This window comes from Musca autumnalis, unplaced genomic scaffold (assembly GCF_047663935.1).
Source record: "Musca autumnalis isolate F117 unplaced genomic scaffold, ASM4766393v1 scaffold_2, whole genome shotgun sequence".
Classification (NCBI taxonomy): Eukaryota; Metazoa; Arthropoda; class Insecta; order Diptera; family Muscidae; genus Musca; species Musca autumnalis.
Genome location: NW_027411755.1, coordinates 146394971 through 146411883, shown reverse-complemented (window position 1 = coordinate 146411883; position 16913 = coordinate 146394971). Strand labels below are relative to the sequence as shown.

Here is a 16913-nt window from a genome sequence, read left to right as displayed (position 1 = left end):
CCAACCTAGTGCTGTAATTTGCAAGACATCGCTTCGCACATCAATTCAAATTGAAAATGTAACATGAAACACGCATTCATCCGGAAAGTAAGTAATCACGTTTCGAAAACTCTTTCACGAATTGAAAAAAATAATGTTGTTGGTATGTTTGAAAAATGTAGTACAAAAACGGCTATAAGTGTCACGAACTTATGATATCTAAGGCAACTGCATCGGACAATTGTAAACTCTAAACAAGTCAGTAACATCTACGTATCCATATCCGCTGTCTTCAAAACATCGAATGATTTAAAAAGTTAAATACCTGTATACTAACAGCAATTTTAGATAAATCACTATTTCCCCCAAGTAGCTAGCTAACTGTATCTATTTTCACACATGACTTAAGAGGCTAGTATTTATATCTAACTATGTATGTATGGGTTCAGCATCGCTCAGAGGGGATCTGACTAATAAATATGTACCATCCATATCCATTGACCAGATTCAACATTCTTCTGTAGTGAAAGTACAACTTCCGGTATCGAAAGTGCCTAAGCCCCCACCGATTTTTTAACCCAGAGATGACAGAGATCATGTAACTCAGAGATAAGGTAAAGAAAGGGAGCGATAGTTTCTACAGGCAGGCATTCCGGGATATGCTGCTCCCAACACAGAAAAATGATAGAAACGCGTATGTTATGAGGTTCCGGGTCAATCCGGTACATGAGAACCCACTGCCATGTGATTGACAGCGTATTGTCGTATGTGTCTATAGCTACTTATGTATCTATGACACACAATATAGCGCTGTTTTAATTGAGGGAATTTTCTTGAAAGCACCGATAGCCACAACAGCTACCAAATTAGTACACGACAGTCGCGTCTTCTATAGGTCACACCACCCACTACCAATAAGTCCCAAAAAATCTGAATGCAGGACTTTCGTAGATCATGGAGAAGTAAATTAGTCCTTCTCAAATATTATGAATAGAGTTTATCCTCAAGCATAGTCGGCACCATTCCCAGAGATCTCCAAGGCCGTCTATAGTGTTGACAAGGAAGTCTATAGATTCCTTTTTCACAACAGATGATCTTGATTCCTCTGTTCGGGGCAGTGCTACCGAACTGCATATGTTTGGGAGGTTCCCACCGTCCACGAACACAACGTCTCGTAGATGTCGTTGGTCGAAATTCATCTGGCACCATTGGTCGGCCTGTATTCTGTCCAGCGCAACCACCCGCGATACAATATCCGGAAAACACATTTTGATTCAGTTTATCTAAAGGGCTACCTTCACTATGGTTTATTTCCGGCTTTCATTCTTTTGACAGTCGGCAGAGGTGGCAGAATGTTTGGTAAAACCCTCAGGATACAGAGGCCGATTCCGTGCCAGACTTCCCAACCCTGTGCGTCCTTGAGTTTATGTTGGTCTCTTTTGCCTTCAGCTCCCTCGGCTTTAAGGTGGACACTGTTCGCACAGGACCTCCCTTTGAAGAGGGAATTGAAGTCAAGTAATGTGAATACCTCGCGGGTCGCTGGTTCCACCACCATCGCTCCCAATTTAACCTTTGGTGGCTATAGGGGTCGATGTTGGCGTAGAGGCCAGCTTGGCCTCTTCAGTCATCGGGATGAGTGAATGCCTGTTATATTCTGGATTTCTCTAGGGTAAGTATGGATGTTGGTGTTTCAGATGGTCCTGGTTTCAAGGCTTCGTTTGCTTCCGCTGAAGCCGCTGGTATGACTGTGGTGACATTTTCTCGATCCCAACAGAAGCACTACCCTGGCTGAGGCTCCGGGCCAGCGTTGCTCCAGTAGGTCTAGAAGTTATCGGCTTTGGTCAGCCAGACCGTCCTTGACAACTTTTAGACAGGGTACATTTGTCCGTCCCCTCCCGAAACTACCGTCACTTCAACGGTAGACAGGGTTTCTCAAGACGTGGTTTTGTCAAAATCGGGATTTGGAGTTGTCATCGTTGGATTTTGATTGGATCCATTAATCCATTTAATTGGATCCATGCGTCATTGTGTTAGTGGGGAATGGAGGTCCAACATGGCATAGCCCTCTAGTACCAAGCAAGGACGTGACAACTAAGAGTGTACGACGTTGAAATGTCCAGTTGTAAACAAGGCTCCGTTCTAATACAGTTTGTACCTACCATACAAACCTTAAATCTTCGAAAGGCGCCTGACACCCCGGCGATAGGGCATCTATAATACGTAGGAGACCTCACCGTGGTCGGTCAATCTAACATCTGAATATACCCTTGACCATTGCTTGTCATGGAACGAAATACCAAGGAGCGGTCTTATGTGTCGTACTATACTCCTTCAAGAACTCTATTGGGAAAATTTGGGGACTTAGACAAAATGTCATACACTGTGGTTCTGCCCATCTTAATCCATGGTGGACTTGTCTGGTGACAAGCACTTGGGAATAAAGCTTTATTTTCCAAATTATCAAGTGTGCATCGGGCTGCCCCAAAACTGATTACTGGAACAATAAAATCACTCCTCAGACCGCCTTTAACATTATCCTGGATCTCCATCCTATGAATATCCTGATCCAGTTTTAAGTGGCGGGAATTGGTGAAATTGAAGCAACCTTGTTCTACCAATCAATGAATCTGTCTCACTTCGTGAGATCTACTTTCAGAAAGCACACCGAAGATGACTTTGGGAACCTGGATGCAGGACATCCGTTGACTTAGCGGAGGTAATAATCCCTGATAGGAGTGAGTGGGAGAATGGAAGGCCACTTCCCGATAGGCTATCCATTTTCACTGATGGGTTGAAATTGGAAGAATATGGGGTATATTGTGACGAACTGTCCATCAGACCCTCGTACAAACTTAACGACAACTGCAGTAATTTTCAGGCAAAAGTATTTGCTTTAGAACTACTAGTAGGTATGACAGACATTGCATATAGTCACAGACCTTGGAGGATAGTCAAACTCGTAATACACCCGAACATTTTTGTTGGGTACCGGGGTACTGCAATTTTGAGGAAAATGAGACAGTTGCTTTGCTGGCAAGACGAGGCACGCAGTGGGTGGAGAACTGTGCCAAGCACCGCAGAGGAAACACACCTGGATGTAAGGTATCGAAGTCTATTTGGCCGGTAATCTCAGAAATCAGAATCGCTGTAAGGGGAGGTAACAACATTGAGTATTGCGGGCTATGAAAGAATCTGGAAGATACTGAAACAATCGAGCAACTTCTATGCTCAGCCCAAGACCGCATCAGATGGTATATCTCTCTTATTTTTTCCTCCATAGACCTGCAGCTCTGTTAACCTAAGGATGAGCCTTAAGTGGGGCTATGGGGCCGGTAATCATAGACTAACTAAGCAAGTTGAGCTAAACGCATCCTCTTCTCCACCTCTCCGTTATACATATCCCTTTCCAGTCCTTCTCACCTCCTTTCCCCCTCCCACCTCCATTCTATCCCTTTTCAGGATGAAAACAATGGACCGCTGGTGTCCGAGTGAAGTATCTGTAAACAACCAACTGCAGCTGCGCATCCTGTAACCAAAGCTAACCTAGGGATGAAAATCACTATGAGACTTATTAAGGGTTCCTGTAGGGTTTGACCTCTAATGCCAAAAAGGAATGACAGTGACATTGATCACTGTAGATTATGTAAAGATGGGTAAGAAATAGAGACTGTCGAACATATGTTTTGTTTTTGTTGTTATAACAACATTGGGGGCCACCGTGGTGCAATGGTTAGCACGTCCGCCTTGCACTTAGAAGGTCTGCGGTTCGAATCCCAGGCCAAGCTACATCAAATTTACAACGGTGGCAAAATTCCCCCTCAGTAATGCTGGCGACATTTTCCTGAGTATTTCAGCCATGAAAAACTTCTCTACAAGTGGTGTCGTAAGACACGCCGTTCGGACTCGGCAATAAACAGTAGGTCCCATATCATTGAGTCAATATGAATCGGCGTGCACTCATTGATATGCGAGAAGTCTCCCTTGTCCCTTTGGGGATGTTGTGGGAACATATGTAACAACATTAAAACTACGTAGAAGGACAGGTTTGATGTTGGGTAGGCAGCAGGACAATCCGGTACGTAGGAACCCGCTGCCGTGGTATCTATTTCGTAGATGTCATTGCCACCGGCTAAATATGAGATGAATACTCTGATCTTCCTTTAAGACATAGTTTCCATTATAATTTTTTAAATTGCCAAGTACCGATCATGGTTTGGTAAAAATACATAACAAGTCAATTGACTTCTTTCAATCTTGCTATAAACTGTAGATAACATATGAATCGAGGTGCACTCATTAATATGAGAGAAGTCCCCATTGTCCCTTTTGGGATTTTCGTGGAAAAATTTAAAATTAACTATGGGATTTTAGTTTGGTCCTTCTACTATTATATAATCCTGCATTGATCTTTGTTATATTACTTCTTTATACACTTAGAAGTTATGTCCATGCCAATTTGAGTATTATTGGGGGAGAAGAGGATATGGGTGCTACGAAACCACATTTAAAAACATTTTTTAACTTTTAGTTACATTACTGTTCAAATTTTATTCCATGTAACTTAACTAGATAATCCTTAAATTATGTTAGAAATGGAACATCCCCAACTAAAATAGTAACTAAACTTTTCTAAAACCTACCCATTTTCACTTTAAACGAACAAAGAACCCAAGTTGTCTGTTTTAATAAAAATTATTACATGCGAAGCCTGTATTTGCATAGAAATGGCTGTGTATAATCTACAAATTACAGTTACGTTTTGCGTTTACAACACCAGATAGTAACAGAAGAGCAACTTAACACTTAGTATGAACACTTGGTATGAACAACAACGTATGCATGCATGAACATACTATGTAGGATTGTCAACAACAACACCCTTATATTTAGTCCCTAAGGCTTTTCCGGACAACACCCTGTAGAATACATTTAAATTGTACGTATGTGTGTATAACTGTGTGTGTGAATAGGTGTGTATACGTACGTACATTACCCGCGCAATAAATAAAACAGAAAATACACAAAACTTATAATTAATTAAAACCATAAAAACATAAAATTAATCTACCCACAACCTATTATAACAATTTTGTTTTTGTTGTTGTTGTCCACAATGTGGCAGGACGACGAACGACCAGCACAATGAGTCCATCACCGCCGACACACTGTCTGTTGCCACACACATATGGGACATGGTTAACCTTACTACATAAAACATTATACTTACTGCCATAACCAGCTTCCTCATTAACCACTGAATTCGGGGTACGATAAATAACATTATTTGGCATTAAAGTTTCCCCATGACCAATGGCAATTTGTCGTTGTTTCTCTCGGGTATTGTGCGGCGTTCGCACCCGTTTCTTGTGACCACGTCCGCTGGCACCACCATCCTGTCGTGGCTTATGCATTTTCTTGCCTTTATCGTGCATAACACGTTCCGTATCCTTGAGCATTTCCTGTCGCCATAGCTCAAAGAAATAATTTGGATCTGTATAGAATTTGAGACCATCCTTGCCATCATCCCGATAGATGTTGAGTTTATCCAATGGTGGTGGCTTATCACATTGTGCATAGGTTTCGAGCATTGGTGCTGGCATTGTTGCTCGTGAGAAGATTTGTTGATCGAAATTTTTGGCAGATTTAAAAGCTTTCTTTCGTGTGATATCCGTTAGCGGTACTTCTTCTACGGTACTATCTAGTTGGGTAACTTTAATGGCTAATCGATCGATACGGGCCTGCAGTGAGTTTGCACGATCACCAATATTGCCCACATCACGGGCCAATTCACCGAAAACATCTTCGGCATGTTTCGACAGAGAGGATAGCTGACGTATGATATTGGTCAGCGTTGTATTTGTCACCGTTTCCAATTCCACAGATTGTAATTCATCCTGCTGGTAAACAGAACGGGCCACATGCACCGGCTCAATAGAACGTTTGGGCAGTGGCATTTTGTTGTTTGAATCTCCTCAATACGATGACTGAGTTTAGAAAATGGAAGATATATTCCGCGCTTTTAATTTTGGTCGAACATTAAATTATCTGCAATGAAAAAGAAGAAGAAACATATTATTAGCTATGCATATAAGAGAGATAATAAATCAGGGAGAAAACTTTGCCTCAAGATCCTAGGAAGGGAAGACAAAGTAGTTTTTTTCGGTAGGGGAAATGTTAATGAGAAAAACTTGGTTCGAGGCGCCTGGTCGTCGTCTCCCTAAGAAAAAGGACCATTCTTTAAAAGAATCGAAGAAAGCACGTACTTGAAATATTCAGCAAAAATATTCTTCAAAAATACACGAATGGCTCCTTACAAATATTCTGTAAAAACTTCACAAATGATTCCTTAAACATATTCTTTAGAAAATCCACGAGTGGTTCCTCGAAAACATTCTTTATGTAACGAATCAACCGGCCTTCCCGGCAGCTATGGCTGTACAATAGGCCGGGGCGATTTGAAAACCTTAATGGGCCCTTCGCGTTTCTTATTCCTGGGGTTGTACTGAGCAAAAAAGTCCACTAGACCATAGGTCTACGGTGAAAATCGAGCCTTACGATCGAACACAAGGACAACAATTGTAGCCAATACAGTAATTAAGAACTCTCTAATACATCGCATTGAAACGCTTCTTCAGGCAGTTTTGGCCTTTAGAAGGAGCAAACTTTTCGAAAAATGTCGATAAATGGCACTGTGCTACAAAAGTTGACCAGAAAAATATTCAAGCGTTCTGATGCAAAATTATAACGTGTTGGGATCCCTGGACAACGACAATGCCTTTACTTCGTTTGGGTCACTTCGTTTTATTTTTTATAACGGTAAAGGTACAAGTTATTATACCCTCAGCCTTTAGGCTAAAGAGGGTATTTACACTTTGATACGACCAAAAATGTGCCTCATCGAAATAATGGTTTTAGACCCCAAGTATGTTTGTACGATATCCGTTTCAGACAATTTTGAGTAGATCTAGCAATGTCCGTCCGTCTGTCTGTCTGTCCGTCTGTCTGGCTGGCTGGTGCGCACGATAACTCTCGAACGGATCAATCGATTCGGTTCAAATTTTGGGTATCGAAATATTTTGTCCAGATTCGATTTAAGTTCGAAGATGTGCCATATAGGTCCACTTCTTCAGGTACCTTCCCCACAAATGTTCAAAAATTGTCGCAAAACTTGTGCGCACGATAACTCTTAGATGAGGTTCCAATAAGGACTCAATCGGTCCACTCCTTCGGGTACCTCCCACACAAAATTTCGGAAAAGTTCGGTTTAGGACCTGGTCTCGAATCTCTTTGATTTTTGTTTACGCAAGTTGTATTCGATGTCCTCTATACGACGCTGTAAGTTTCATTAAGGGCAAGTTCATACTTCCTGAGAAAATAGCCTGAAAGTTACAAAAAACCCTATGACACCGTGTGTAGTGGTTGGAGCGCAAGATAACTCTCGAACGGAATTGCCGATTCTGTCCAAAATTTGGCTTTCGTAATATTTTGTCCAAACTTAGTTCAAGTTCAAAGATGCATTATATCGGTGCACTCCTTCCGGTACCTCCCCAACAAAAGTTCGAAAATGTTCGGAAAATTTGTGCGAACGATAACTCTTGAAGGAAGTAACCGATTTGGTCCATACTTTGCACATTATGAAATTTCTGCCAGACTTAGATGAGGTTCCTATATGGACTCAATCGGAAAACTCCTTCGAGTACCTCCCACACAAAATTTCGGAAAAGTTCAGTTTAGGACCTGCTCTCGAATCGTCTTGGGTTTTGTTGTAACATCTTGTATTCACTGTCCCCTATACGAAGGTACAAGTTTCCTCAGGGGCAAGTCCATACTTCCTGAAAAAATAGCCTGAACGGAAATTCCGATTCCGGAAATTCCGATTCCGGCCAAAATTTGGCCTTCGTAATATTGTTTCCAAACTTAGTTTAAGTTCGAAGATAAGCCATATCGGTCCACTTCTTCAGTTACCTACCCCACAAAAGTTCAAAAATATTCGGAAAAATTGTGTGCACGATAACTCTTGATGGGAGTGGCCGATTTGGTCTATACTTTACACATTCTCATAATATCTACCAGATATAGATAAGGTTCGAATATGGACTATGTTTGTCCACTCCATCCCGTACCTCCCACACAAAATTTTGGATAAGTTCACTTTAAGACCTGCTATTGAATCACTTTGATTTTTGTTGAAGCAACTTACATTCGCTGCCACAATTACGATGGTAAAAGTTGTTTCAGGGGCAAGTCCATACTTTTTGAGAAAACAGCCCGAAGGGTGTAAAAACCCCCTATGGCACCCCCATGGTCTATGATGGTTCATTCCTTTATGTACCTTTTCCGCAATATTTTTGAACTTTAATCCTAATCAAAATTTTTGTCGGTTCATACGACCAAAATTTTGAAACCCCCTAAATACATAAGTTTTTTTGTGAAAAAAAGTGTTTCAATTTTCACAGGCTGAGGGTATATCTCAGTCTGCAAAGCCGACTGATACTTTTTAACTTGTTATTTTTTTAAATCGGTTAAGAAATGGCTAAGTTGTAGTGGTTTTAGTCTGAAAACCCCCACAAAAAAACTAAAACTGAATTTCTCAGAATTTTCTAAATAAATATTGAACAAAACAAAAAAACATATTTTTGAAAATTATGAGAAATTCAGTTATAGTTTTTTTGGGGGTTTTCAGACTTAAACCACTAAACTTAGCCATTTGTCAACCGATTAAAAAAAATAATAACTTGTTCGAAAGATATTATTCACCCCTTTAAAAGGAAGAAGGATCAATAGAAATCCTTTGTGAAAAAAAGAAGATATGTCGGCTTAAATTCGAGGTCTTTAGAAATGGAAGGCATTACAATTCTTGAAGGAAAACCCCCTTCGATTTGCAGATGTGTATGTTTTGAGAAATGATTCTAGACAGGACACTAGATTGACTTGATAAGAAAAAGGCCTCAAAAATGCTTCATATCTGCAAATTTAAGAAACAGAATTAAGAACTATCCATTTAAAAAAATGGCGATCTGTCAAAATCAAAATTTCGATTTTAACGAAAAATGGCTAGTTTTTTTCTCCTTTTTTTCGCTTAAGGACAATAATGATCTTGCCAAAACATAAGAAGATCGGATGATATGTTTTCGAGTTACAGTGGGTACAGTATTCAAAAATGCAATTTCGAGAAAACGGCTTTTAAAACTTCGTTATTACCTACAAATCGGAATAATTTTTTTTTCTAACGAGCATATCTCAGAAGAATAATTAAGAAAAACAATGTTTACCCCCAAACCAACCTTAAAAATTGGCCCTTCTAATTGAAAACAGTTTTGAAGTGTGTCACACCAAGTCAGAAAAGTGATACATAAGAACAAGTATTCATTACGAGTGGCTAGGAAGAAGCCATTACTCTCCCAGTAAAATATAGAGAAGCGATTCAGATTTGCTACAGAGACAATTTCACGCCAAATGGAGTAAAAACAGTGAGTTGTTCTCTTTTTTGTTAATTTGAAGAATGAAAATTTAGCTACATTTTTTAGTTTATTTACCTATTTAAAAATAGGTATATTAATAATGTTATTTACACCAATAGAACGTTGTTTAATTAAAAATATTGTAATAATTTTGGTTTTGCAATAATTCAGTTGACTAACTGTACGCCACCGTGGTGCAATGGTATGCACACCCGCCTTGCACTCTGAAGGTCGTGGGTTCGATTCCCCGGCCAGTCAACATCAATCACTTTTCAACGGTGGCAAAAAAATACCCCTCAGTAATGTTGGCGACATTTTCTGAGTATTTCAGCCTTGTACAACTTCTCTACAAGTGGTGTCTTAAGACACGCCGTTCGGACTCGGCGATAAACAGTAGGTCCCATATCATTGAGCTGATAAGAATCGGGGTGCACTCATTGATATGAGAGAAGTCTCCCCTGTCCCGCCTGGGATGTTTGTGGAACAATTATTATTATTATAACTGTATGCCATATGTATCGTAGGTGGCATGCTTAAGTGTTCCATACGCCGTTTTGAGATAATCGCATTTCCCCATAGGATTTTTGTGTGTTTTTCCCTTCTCTTCACTACTCCAGAGGGATACATGTGCATTTTTTGCCCATGTCTTTAGTTCTTGTCGCGTAGCTTTAAACGGCTTAGCGTTTTCTAGACTTACCGTGGGTTGCTCCTTGGCTTGTTTTGCCAAGGAGTTTGCTATTTCATTACCCTGATCCCGGTATACCCTGGTACCCATATAATGTTTACCTTACCGTGTTGGGAGTAATTATTTATAGATTTAATACATTCTAAGACAGTTCTAGATTTCACTGTCATGGTTGATATAGCTCTAATGGCTGATTTGCTATCCGTAAGGATATTTACAGTGGTAGGCCTTGTGTGGGTATCAAACCAAAGCAGACACTCTGTTATCGCCCGGAGTTCCGCCTGCAAGACCGTGTTATGATCCGACAGACGGAGGGAGATTTCCGGTTCCATTATATAAAGACCCAGTCCGGTTCTCCCCCTAGCACAGCCCCATCCGTAAACCCACAGCTTCCAGCGGGAATCTGTGCTAGAGCTCCCCCGATCCACATGTCTCTGTCAGGTATTGACACTTCACACAAGGCTACTTCACTAGTTTCAGGTATACGGTCCGACACTACATGATATATAGATTCACCCGTTGTGACCTTTAATATGTGTTGGTGGTATGTTTGGTGGCTCTTTTCGATCCACTCGCTCATCGACTTTAGCCTTACAGTTGCGATGGCTGCCTCATACCTTACCTGAATATCTATTGGGTGTACAAACAAAATTGTTTCTAAAGCCCTAGTCGGTGTGGTCCTCATTGTTCCGCTAATGCTTAGGCAGCATGTTCTTTGGATCTTTTGCAATACTTCCACATTGCATTTTTTGTCCATGGCTGTCCACCATACCACATTTGCGTACGTTAGAATTGGTCTAATTACGCTTCTGTATAGCCAGTGTATCATCCTAGGATTGAACCCACATTATGAGAATATATCGCCCTTCTGCAGGTTGACCAACATATTTCCATTTCCATTTAAGTTTCCCATCCAGAATTACTCCTAGATATTTAACTGTATAAGAGATATTTATTGTCTTATCTAGAAAAACTGGTTCCTCGTAGTGGACCATTTTCGTTTTCCTAGTGAATAGACATAATTCTGTTTTTTCCGGGTTGATGTTCAGACCTCTCGGCCTGGACAAGTTAAAAGCAATTTTTAGAGCCGTTTCTGCTCTTCGACAGAGTTAATTCGGATTCTTTCCCCTCAGAAGTATTATAACGTCGTCTGCGTAGCAGACTGGGTCAAATTCTTCTTCGGTTAGGGTCCTCAAGAGACTGTTTATGGTGGTAACCCACAACAGAGGTGAAAGTATCCCTCCCTGTGGCGTTCCTTGTCCAACTTTGTCTCTTATTTTCACGTCGTATAGCCCGCAGCTTATCCATCTATTCCTTAGCATGTGGTTTATCCAGTTCCTTAAGGCCCTGTCTACCTGAAACTCGTCTAAGGAGTGGATAAGTGTCTCAATGCTTACGTTATTGAAAGCGCCTTCGATGTCGATGCATACAGCAAGTGTGTACATTTTCATTTCGAAGGTTCTTTCTATGTGGTGGATCTGTGGATCTGCCTTTAACGTATGCATGTTGTTTGAATTTAAGCATATCGTTGGGGATCTTACTCTTTATCATGGTGCCGACTGTCCGTTCCATTGTTTTGAGTAAGAATGAAGTTAAACTTATCGGTCGATAAGATTTTGGTGTTGCATAACTTGCCTTGCCAGGTTTGGGTATAAAGACTACCCTTGCCACCTGCCAGGCAATAGAACATATTTGCAAAAGTATAAAGGAATAGGGTAAGTGCACCTAATGTCGGCATGTACCAGTAGTCGGCACATTTTGAATTTGAACTCAAATAACTGAAAATTAAGAAAACAAAATAGGAAAATAATCTTAAAAATCCTTTAACAATATTGTCAGCTAACTTTATATAAAATTTCATTGAGCTAGGACCAATTTTTATATCGAAATTTAATTTTTTGTCAGTGAAGGGTTTCCACCACAACCGAAAATGCATGTTTCTTAAGAAAAAAATTGTGGAGATGTTAACCTTATAAGCTCTGTAATTATATTAAAATGAAGAAATTTTCCACAACATTTTTGTTGTATAGGTAGAGAACAGTTAAAAGAACACTTTAGGAAAAGAAATTTTTAAAAAATATTTATAATTGTGCAATTTTTGTTGATACCGACTTTAGGGACAAAAAAATATAAAATTTGCCTGAAGTCGGCATGGGGTTATAAACATTGGTTTTTATCGATTACTTTTAGCTAAAAATAAATAAATACTTTAAAGGCTAATTAATAAGAAATTGTTTCAATTTGAAAGGAACTTTAGTGATTTTAGCCATGATTTGAAGTACGTACGTTGTGGGGTGCCGACAACTGGGTAATAGATGCCGACTATTGGTACGAACTAATTTATTTAAACAATATGTTTAAATTTCCTTATTTTTGAAGTAAAATCAATAGAAATGAATATAATAAACTAGAAACGTGTAAATAACTAATGCTTAAGCTATTGTTCTTTCAAATATTTAAGAAAAAATATGAAGTATGCATTTGTTCTTTATTTAAATATAACATGCCGACTACTGGATCATATCATGCCGACTATTGGGTAATGGTGCCGACTACTGGTGAAAAAACAGTATTTTACTAAAATTGTAATTTTTGCATGTTGAACAGAAATAATCAAAAAAATTGTTTATATATTCTAAAACTACACAAAATAACGAATCATAGCAACTTAAATTCAATTTGATTGGACATTTAGACTCGGAATTACATACGGCTAAAGATGCGAGAATCCTTAAAGTGCCGACTACTGGTGCACTTACCCTATGTATCGGAATATAAAAGTTAAAGAGAACTTTTTAAAAATAGAAATTTTGTTCATATGTTCCATATCCATCTTTATGACACAAATGTGAAATATTGTACAAAATATGGAACAAATTAAAAACTTCTAAAACGTTAAAGTTGTGATTTGTGTTTTTTAACTTGTAAATTTTTAAAATATTAATTTTATAACTGAAAAAAGTTTAAGATTTGGCATCGAAGCTTGGATATCTCGCAAACTAGAGCAGATAGGAGGAAGCCGATCAAAAATTCAGAAACAGCATACTGGAAAACCCTAAAAACCGTCTTCGTAAAAAGTCAAAAAGTCAAAACACTTAACATTATATAATAAGCCCCACCCAGACAAATTTAATGTTATTAATGCTATCATGACAGACTGACCCGCATAAGTCATTGCTTAGGGGTAAAACTGTTGTTTTTCTTTTCTTCTTATTGTTGTTTTGGAAATAGTTTTTTTTATCAACTCTTCGCTCACAAAGTATGCAGCAATGACAAATGACTAATCATGATTTCTGTTATTATTACAGCTTCTTTGAAATGTCAGAAGAAATAGAGAGCCAGCCATAAATATGAAGAGTGTCAAACAATGAAGCCACATTAACCACTTGAGTGTAAACAACAAACAAATAATAAATACAAATAATAAATACATAAAAAATATAGCCGCTGCTGACCACTAGACTTTTTTTCTCTTTCATATATCTTTAAAATTCATATCAACACAATTTAAAATTTATACGCACGTACTGATAAAAACTGGTGACGCACAACAAAAATTAATATAACAGAAGAAGAAGAAAAGATAAATTTTTCTGAAAGAATATTATAATATACACTCATCTCCCGCCATAGATTATTATCACATATTCGCTTTGAAGGAAGTGGGTGGTATAAAATTGAATAATTCTTTCCTTATTGACTGACAGATTTCTTGAGCTATAAAGGGATTAAGGTCATGTTTAACCTTAAATGAGGATTTATTTGACGTATACTCAAAGGAATTGACATTTGAAACCCAGTTGGTTTTTTAAATCCGGTTATATATAAACATACTATTATTTCATTATGGGACAAACTATATAGCAAAACCTCTAATTTTAAAAACAGTACAAATGCTTACACTTTTGGCAACCTAATTCGAATTTGATTCAGACAGTATTTGGTCATCGTGTTTAGAGAGTAATTACGGGTTTATAGCAGTCGATTATTAAAAATTAAATTCTTTCGAACCAAACCTCACTCATTATGATAAAATAAATCAATGTAATTTTTATAGATTTACAAACCTCATAATAAACTTGGTATAACTGTCATGTTCTTCGATAGTATGACGAAATGAATGAAATAATCAAATAAGTATATAATTAAAAAAATTAAGTAGCAGTGTTTTATTTATAAATGCACTTAAAAGTAGAAAATAATTTTTCATGATGGAATCTCTCAAATAAAACGCTTGCCGTTCAATATTGTCACAATTTTTAACTCAAATGCAAGCGTTTTATTTTAGAGATTCCATCATGAAAAATTATTTTCTACTTTTAAGTGCATTTATAAATAAAACACTGCTACTTAATTTTTTTAATTATATACTTATTTTCTAGTTTTTAGTGCATTTAAAAATAGAACACTGAAACTAGTTAACGCTTCGTTATTGCATGGCTTCTTTTCTGTTAGTTTCCAGCAAACCAGTTTTTCTATACTTAATCCATCCAGCGATCTTACACGACTCAATGCCACATATGCTTGCCCTTCTTCAAAAAGCTTGGATCCTAGATACACCACTGCGTAGTCCACAGTTGACCCTTGTAATTTATGAACAGTTGAGGCCCATTAGAGCATTCATCTTTCAGCAGTTCCGTAACTGAACTTAGCAGAAAATTGTATTGTTTTTGGCTGAATCACATGTGTATCAAAGTCAACCCTTACTGACGGTATATCAGTTTCGTACATTTGATCTCTGCGGTAGTGAGGCCAAATTATGTTCGTTATAAATCCAATTGATCCATTATCTAATCCCTTTATTTGGTCGTAACATCATTTTAGCTCCAACAAAAATTTCCAAAGTTTTTGGTAATCCGGCGGTCTTATTGATGTCACTAGAGATGACTTCATCCAAATCTCTGTTTCCCAATTGGCGTGTTGCGTCCACTAACTGATCTTGTGCTTTCGATTTCGACATTTCGATTTTTGAACCATTGCAGCACAGCTGTGTTGTGATCTTCTACTTGCTTATTCGTTGGATATACTCTTAACGCCCTTTAAATAGAAAATTCTTCCGTTGCTTCTTTTAAAATTTTTTCTGACAGTATTTCAAAATGTTCTGCTTTCATTTCTCCAATGCGTAGTGCATTTAGCAGCTCTGCAAAGGTATTATCACCTAGTTGCCTCATGTTTTCTGGGAGTTCACAGAGCGTGAAGAGGTGCCACAGATTTGTTGCTGGCTCTAGATGTTGAGGTTGTTTATACACCGGATTTCCTGATCTCTTGATAGGCGGTAACTGCATCAAATCTCCAAAGAGAAAAAAAACTCATCATCCTTATTTTTTAGCTGTCTTAATCGAAAATCTATCATACAAATCATTTGATAAGATGCCATTGACATTTCGTCTATTATGATAAACTCAATATCTCTCCATTTCTGTCGCATGATTCTTAGACAGTTTCCAGTTAGCGGTGACATTCTACTGTAATTCTACCATATTTTTGAACTGGCAGCTTTAGCGTGGTGTTGATCGTTGAGCCATTAATTAAGCGAGCTGCAACTCCTGTTAGTGCGCATACTTTCACTGCATGTTTTGTATCTTCTTCTTCTTCTTTATTTGCCAATCCGTGTTCGGATGTTAGCGATCATACAATTATAATGCAGTGTTACATAAATTAACTTAACTAATTGTTAATATTATAGTACAATTAAATATGTTCTATTCAATTATCGAAAGGCTTCGGTTTCTGGCGGCATTTAAAAGAATTCGTTCGTTTAGCACACCCGTCCATTCTTTAATGTTACTTATCCATATTGTTTCTTTTCTTCCTCTGGGTCTTTTTCCTTCGATATTGGTCTGTATAATCGCTTGGAGCAGCTTATATTTTTCATTCCTCATTAAATGGCCCAAACAGGCAGTTTTTCTGGTTTTTATAATACGTGTAATTCATGCGTCTAAGCCCTTCTTCATTTGAGATACGTTCAGTCCAACGAATTTTTAAAATACGGCGATATATCCACATTTCAAACGAATTTAATCTTTTCTGTTACTTTTACCGTCCAGGTTTCGGCTGAGTATAATAGTACTGGCCATATGTAACATTTAACAAAGCGCATTTTTGTTGTTAGGCTTATATCATGACTTGTAAGCGTTTTTTATTTATTAAAAAAAGGAATTTCGTGCCATTTCAATTCTGCACTTGATTTCTTTCGACATATCCCACTGATCATTAATCTGGACTCCCAGGTATTTAAACGTTTTAACTCTTTCTATTTCGGTATTACTTATTAACATAGGTGCAGTTGTTTCCACAGACTTTCTGCTCACAATCATATATTTGGTCTTTTTTATGTTAATACGTAATCCATATATTTCGCTTGTTTTCACAAGTACATCTAATAATCTTTGTAGCCCCGCAAAACTGCTTGCTAGTAACGTAGTATCGTCGGCGTAACGGATGTTATGAATTAGCGTATTGTTTATAGCAATACCAATGTTCTTTCTAGCAATGGATTCTACGAATATTTGTTCTGAATATATGTTGAATAGAAGGGGAGACAAAACACATCCTTGTCTTACACCCTTTGAAATTTGAACATTGTCAGTTAATTCACCATCTACATTAATATTTGCTACTTGATTCCAGTATAAATTTTTAATGCATCTTATATCCCATTCGTCTAGCCCAATAGAAGTCAAAATATTCATCAGTTTATCATGTTTCACCGTATCAAATGCTTTCTCATAATCCACGAAGCAAATATATACGTCTTTTTGAACTTTTCGACATTTTTGTATTAATAC

The 16913-nt window shown here is 38.0% G+C and overlaps 1 protein-coding gene across 6 annotated transcripts in view; it reads right to left on the bottom strand.

Moving 5' to 3' along the window:
- Positions 1-16913, bottom strand: part of SCAR (wiskott-Aldrich syndrome protein family member 3 SCAR) — a 64082-nt gene that overhangs the window by 17528 nt on the left and 29641 nt on the right. For all 6 annotated transcript variants that reach the window (XR_012410476.1, XM_073969493.1, XM_073969490.1 and 3 more), the window contains one exon: positions 5207-6024. Coding sequence is in view for 5 of the 6 variants with exons in the window: in XM_073969493.1 (XP_073825594.1) it covers positions 5207-5933 (727 nt within the window). In the remaining variant the exon portion in view is untranslated. The remainder of the gene's footprint in view (positions 1-5206; positions 6025-16913) is intronic.